General features: G+C 62.2%; 1 protein-coding gene across 1 annotated transcript; it reads left to right on the top strand.

The window, feature by feature from the left end:
* Positions 1-919: 919 nt before the first annotated feature.
* Positions 920-4,773, top strand: LOC102440499 (RIMS-binding protein 2-like; the record flags this gene model as incomplete). Its single annotated transcript, XM_023749407.1, has 5 exons — positions 920-1,104; positions 1,946-2,114; positions 2,895-2,998; positions 4,092-4,163; positions 4,639-4,773. Coding segments are annotated over 5 exons (665 nt in total), but the record flags the coding sequence as incomplete, so codon positions are not given.
* Between the last annotated feature and the right edge of the window lie 1,296 nt (positions 4,774-6,069).

Genomic DNA, 6,069 nt, shown 5'->3' on the forward strand with positions numbered 1-6,069 from the left:
CCTTTGTCCTTCCAACCACAGGGCGCGTGGCGCGCTTAGCCCTCAGCCTAAACATCTAAAAACCTGATTGGGCGGTTCGGTTCCCGGTCGGCGCACAGGCCCAGGTTGGGGGCTCGATCCCCGGTGGGGGACGTGCAGGAGGCAGCCCGTCCATGATTCTCTCTCATCATGGATGCTTCTCTCCCTCTCCCTTCCTCTCTCTGAAGTCAATAAAAATATATATATTTAAAAACAATAAAAAAAAATTAAAAATGACCGGGAATAGCATTTTCATCTGGATACAAAGAACGCTCAGTTGTGGCAAACAGAAGGCAGAATCAGCACAAGACAAACCAGACCCATTTGTAAGGATTCTCACATGGGAAGAACCTGTTTCATTTTCCGAAGACAAAAGCGAGCCGTGCTCAGCGGCCAGCCCAACGAGGGGACGGGGTTTAGATCCAAGTAGGAAGTGAGAGAAAATAGGAGCGCCTGTCAATCACCGTGAACAAACCCCAAAACAAAACAGGACAAAACAAAACCCCCAAATCCGTGTAAGAGATGGACGAGGCCGCTGTTCAGGGTTTGTGCCCTCCCAGACGGAAGATCCCTGAACGTCTGGCTGACCCAGGTGCCCTAAAAAGATCGCTAATGAATGAATAAATGAATTAACTAATAATATATTTTTATTGATCCCAGAGAGGAAGGGAGAGAGAGAAAAACATCAATGATGAGAGATCGGCTGCCTCCTGCGTGCCCCCCACCGGGGATGGGGCCCACCATCCGGGCTGTGCCCTGACCGGGAATCGAACCCGGACCTCCGGGGTCACAGGTCGCGCTCAGCCCCTGAGCCACGTGGGCCGGGAACGTGACTTTAGAGACGGAGGAGCGGGTCGGTCCGGCCGCGGGTGACAGCTCTTCCCGTGCCGCCCGCCCCCAGATGACTATGGCGACCGGGGCCGGCTGTCCCCCGACTTCTACGGAGAGTCCGAGACCGACCCCGGCGCCGAGGAGCCCCCGGCGCGCATCTTCGTGGCCCTGTTCGACTACGACCCGCTGAGCATGTCCCCGAACCCCGACGCCGCCGAGGAGGAGCTGCCCTTCAAGGAGGGACAGATCATCAAGGTGCCGCGGCCGCGTCCCCACCGTCACCCCGCCCCCCGCCCGCGTCCCCCATCATCGCCCCCGACATCACCCCCCATCATCATCCCACCGTCACCCCCGCGTCCCCGCCATCACCCCCGGCCATCAGGGGGCGGAGCGAGCCCGCGGGCAGGGTGGGGGCGGGGAAAGTTGGGGGACAGGGTCCTGCCGACAGCGAGGCCCGGGCAGGACGCTGGTGCCACCGGAGGGTCCCGTGGTCCCGTCACACCCCGTCCCACGGCCGGACTCCGCCCTCGCAGGCCCCGCGAGTCCAGCTGGTCCTCCGGGCGCGCTCCCCCCACCCCAGGGCATCGTCGAAGGCACAGGGTATAACCCGTTGTTTTACTGTGTGACCGAGGCCTTCGGAGCCAGCCAATCACCTCACTGTAGGCAGGTGACGTAATTCTGAGCCAGCCAATCACCTCACTGTAGGCAGGTGACGTAATTCTGAGCCAGCCAATCACCGCACTGTAGGCGGTGACGTAACTCTGAGCCAGCCAATCACCGCACTGTAGGCAGGTGACGTAATTCTGAGCCAGCCAATCACCGCACTGTAGGCGGTGACGTAACTCTGAGCCAGCCAATCACCGCACTGTAGGCGGTGACGTAACTCTGAGCCAGCCAATCACCTCACTGTAGGCGGTGACGTAACTCTGAGCCAGCCACTCACCTCACTGTAAGCGGGTGATGTAACTCTGAGCCAGCCAATCACCTCACTGTAGGCGGGTGACGTAACTCTGAGCCAGCCAATCACCTCACTGTAGGCGGTGACGTAACTCTGAGCCAGCCACTCACAAGGCCTCGGCTTCTTCCCCGGCCCCAGGTCTACGGCGACAAGGACGCGGACGGCTTCTACCGCGGGGAGACGTGCGCCCGGTCCGGCCTCATCCCCTGCAACATGGTGTCCGAGATCCAGGCCGAGGACGAGGAGATGATGGAGCAGCTCCTGCGACAGGGCTTCCTGCCGCTCAGCACGCCCGTGGAGAGGACGGGTGAGCCGCCCGCCCGCCCGGGACCCGTCCTTCCTCAGCCTCACGGTCCGCCTCCCCGGGAACCAGCCGCGCGGAGCGTTGTCGTTCCCTCTGCAGTGCGTGCGTGTGCATGTGTGTGTGCATGTGTGTGCGCGTGTGCGTGCATGTGCGTGTGTGCGCGCCTGTGTGTGCGCACGCTTGTATGTGTGTGCCTGTGTGAGTGTGCGCATGTGTGTGCACGTGCCTGTGTGCATGTGTGTGCACGTGCCTGTGTGCATGTGTGTGCACGTGCCTGTGTGTGTGCACGTGTGTGTGCCTGTGTGCACGTGTGCGTGCGTGCATGTGTGTGCACTCGCGCGTGTGCGTGCGCTTTAAATATATTTCTATGAATGTCAGAGAGGAAGGGAGAGGGAGAGAGAGAAACATCCATGATGAGAGAGAGTCATGGACCGGCTGCCTCCTGCACGCCCCCCACTGGGGATGGAGCCCGCGACCCGGGCCTGTGCTCTTGACCTGAACGGAACCCTGACCTCCCGGTTCAGAGGCCGACGCTCAACCCCTGAGCCCCGCTGCCTGGGCTGCACGTGTTTGGTTTTGAGGAAACAGCCCCAGGTTTCACAGAGGTGCTCGCTTGTTCTAAGTTAAAACAAAACCTAGGAAGCCGGGCGACGGGCCCAGGGCCGCGGTTGTCCCGGGCTGTGAGCCTGGGCCTGGTGGGGGCGGCGTCCGGCCCGTTGCCACGGTGACCAGGACGGCCCACGCTTAGGCAGGATCTGATGGCTTCCTTCTCCCCGTCAGCAGAGAGGAGCAGGCGAGGTGGCCGGCAGCAGGCGGTGTCCACGCGCAGGATGGTGGCCTTGTATGACTACGACCCCAGAGAGAGCTCGCCCAACATCGACGTCGAGGTGCCCGCTGCCCCCCCCCCCCGCCCTTCCCGCGGGCGTCCCGGGCACCCCCAGGACCCGGACCCTCCAGGGAGCGGCCCCAGAGCAGTCAGTGGCCGACAGCAGGCCAGGCGGCCCCTCCCTGCAGCTCAGGGCGCAGCAGCACCCAGTGGGGGTGCCCAGTAGTGTCACCCCGAGGAGAGGGCAGAGGACAGGCGAGGCGGGCAGGCCCCAAGTCCACGGCGGGAGCGGCTGGAGCTCTGCCCAGGGCCTGCACGGCCGTTCCTGCTGATGAGGGACCAGAGTGAGGGCCCCGTGCGCAGAGCCCTGAGCAGGTTTGACCTACGATGCCTGGCGGCCTCGCCCCATTTTCATGTTGGTTTGTTTGTTTAAACATATTTTTATTGATTTCAGAGAAGAAGGGAGAGGGAGAGAGAGAAACATCAATGACGAGAGAATCATTGATCGGCTGCCTCCTGCCCGCCTCCTACTGGGGCTTGAGCCGGCAGCCCAGGCCTGTGCCCTGACCGGGAATCGAACTGTGACCTCCTGGTTCATAGGTCGGCGCTCACCACTGAGCCACGCTGGCTGGGTATTTAGAAATGCACTTTTAAAAGTGCATTTTCTGGCACCTCCACCCACCAGGCTGGTTGGCCTGTTCCCAGCCTGGAGCCTCCCCCCACCCCTGTACCCCCCCCCCCCCCGGCCGAGGAAATAGACATTTCATTAATAATTGAGGACAGTCTCTCAGACGCAGCGGGAGAGCATTTACGTAAAGGTCCAGGCGCTGCGGGCTGCGGGGAGCAGTGCCCCGATGCCCAGGTGCTAACGTTAAGGACCTGGCGGGTGTGAGGCCGTGGCCGGCGCTGGATTCTGGCCGGAACCTGGGAGCCCAGTGCTTCCCTGGGGGTGGCCTGCGTTGCCGTGGTCACTCTTTCTAAGAGGCCGAGCACGGAGGCCCTTGTCGGCTCTCTGTCTTTCTTCCTCCTTGGCCTGAAGGGGTAGGTTAGTACCCAAATCGTAGGAAAATGAGACAATGAAAGAAATCGTGAAGAGGTTCTTTGAGAAAACGACTTTCCGCGGGACCCGCCACTCACGGCGCCCTCACCCCCAGGCCGAGCTCACCTTCTGCACCGGGGACATCATCTGCGTCCTTGGGGACATCGACGAGGACGGCTTCTACTACGTGAGTGAAGCAGCCAGACACACAGTCGGTGGTTGGCGGGCGCATCGGCCTGTGCTGTCCGCTCGCTCCCTGGGGAGGGAGCCAGGGGTGGACGGGCTGGGCCCGGCGGGTTCCCACAGCGGCTGCCCCAGACCAGGAGGAGGCCCTCCCTGCCCTAAGGCTGCTCCTTTATTTATTTATATGTGTGTGTGTGTATATATATATATATTTAGAGAGAGGAATTGGGAGAGAGAGAGAGAGAGACATCAATGATGAGAGTGAATCATGGATCGGCTGCCTCCTGCACGCCCCGCACTGGGGATCAAGCCTGCAACCCGGGCCTGTGCCCTGACCGGGAATCGAACCCTGACCTCCTGGTTCATAGGTCGAGGCTCAACCACTGGGCCTCGCTGGCCGGGCCAGGGGCGGCGGCTCCTTTGGTGGGGGAGGGGGGAGGAGGGAGGGGAGTAAGGGGTCTGTGCCTCGCCTGTCCCAGGGGGAGCTCAATGGGCAGAAGGGCCTGGTGCCGTCCAACTTCCTGGAAGAAGTGCCTGACGACGTAGAGGTCTACCTCTCGGACGCCCCGGCCCACCGCCCCCAGGACGCGCCCGCGCGCTCCAAGGCCAAACGGGTAAGCAGCCACCCCACGTGTCCGGCGCCCCTGCCCCGCCACCCGCGCTATCACGTGTGGTCCCCGCCTCGAGGGCCGGAAGCACACGCCCCGAGCGTGTCCTCGCCCTCCCCTCCCACGGGGGCGTCCTGAGCCTGCTGACCTCTGACCCTGACGTCTATTTCCCCAAAAGGGACATTTTCCATCCCGACCGGCTGCCTCTGCTCACAAGGGGACCCCCCGCGTGACAGACGCACACCCGGCCGTGGCGAGGGCGAGGGCGAGGGCGAGGGCGAGGGGCTGGCCCGGCCTGAGGCTCAGGCCGCGGCCGAGGGTCGCGGTCCCCCCCAGAGAGCAGACGCCCGTGGCTCCTGGAGGGCCGGAGGACATCCACGTGTCGCGCCTCATTTTGTTTTGCGTCATCGCTGCGGGTTCTCGTTCTGTTTTTACATCATCTATTCTTATTCCTTCGCTCATCTGCTTGGGAACAGAAGAAGAGTGTGCATTTCACACCTTAATCAGGCAAAGTAGCCTTCACGTAAGTGAGCAGCTGAAGATACCTAGACGCCCCGAGCCGCCCAGCGGGCTCCGCGGTGGACGCCGGGGTCACGGGGCCGAGAAAGAAATCTGTCCCCTGACGACCACGGGCCTCGGTTGTAAAGCAGCCGAAGGCGTGGCGGGCTGAGCCGGGCGACCATCCCCCGCGGTTCCCGCGGAGGCCAGCAGGGGGCATGTTTCCCGCGAGCCCGTGTCTCCCCCGCGGCTGCGTGTTGCATTGTCAGCCACTCTCGGAAAAGCACAACCTCGCCAACGTGTTTACGGCAGGTTCCTTATATAAATTTTAAAAAATATATATTTTTATTGACTTCAGAGAGGAAGGGAAAAGGGAGAGAAACATCAATGATGAGAATCATGGCTCGGCTGCCTCCTGCACACCCCCTACTGGGGATCGAGCCCACAACCCGGGCATGTGCCCTTGACAAGAATTGAACCCGGGACCCTTCAGTCCACAGGCTGATGCTCTATCCACTGAGCCACACCGGCCAGGGCCCAGCAGATTTCCTTGTAAAAGTGCGGCTGGCGCTCAGGCAGCTGGGCAGTGGGCAGGCCGGCCCGGAGTCGCATTCCACTGCCCGCACGGCGTCTCCTCCAGCCCCCACCTCCATCTGGTGCGGCCGGGCTTCTCCTCGAAGCGCCGACGGGGGGAGAGGCGCCAGGTGGCTGCCAATGCAATACCCGCTCCGAGACACGCGGCTCGGAGGTGGACGCCCAGACGGGGCCGCGGTATCTTCAGTGACCGTGGGTGCTTGCCGAGTC

The sequence above is a fragment of the Myotis lucifugus genome, unplaced genomic scaffold, assembly GCF_000147115.1.
Source record: "Myotis lucifugus unplaced genomic scaffold, Myoluc2.0 scaffold_8258, whole genome shotgun sequence".
NCBI lineage: Eukaryota > Metazoa > Chordata > Mammalia > Chiroptera > Vespertilionidae > Myotis > Myotis lucifugus.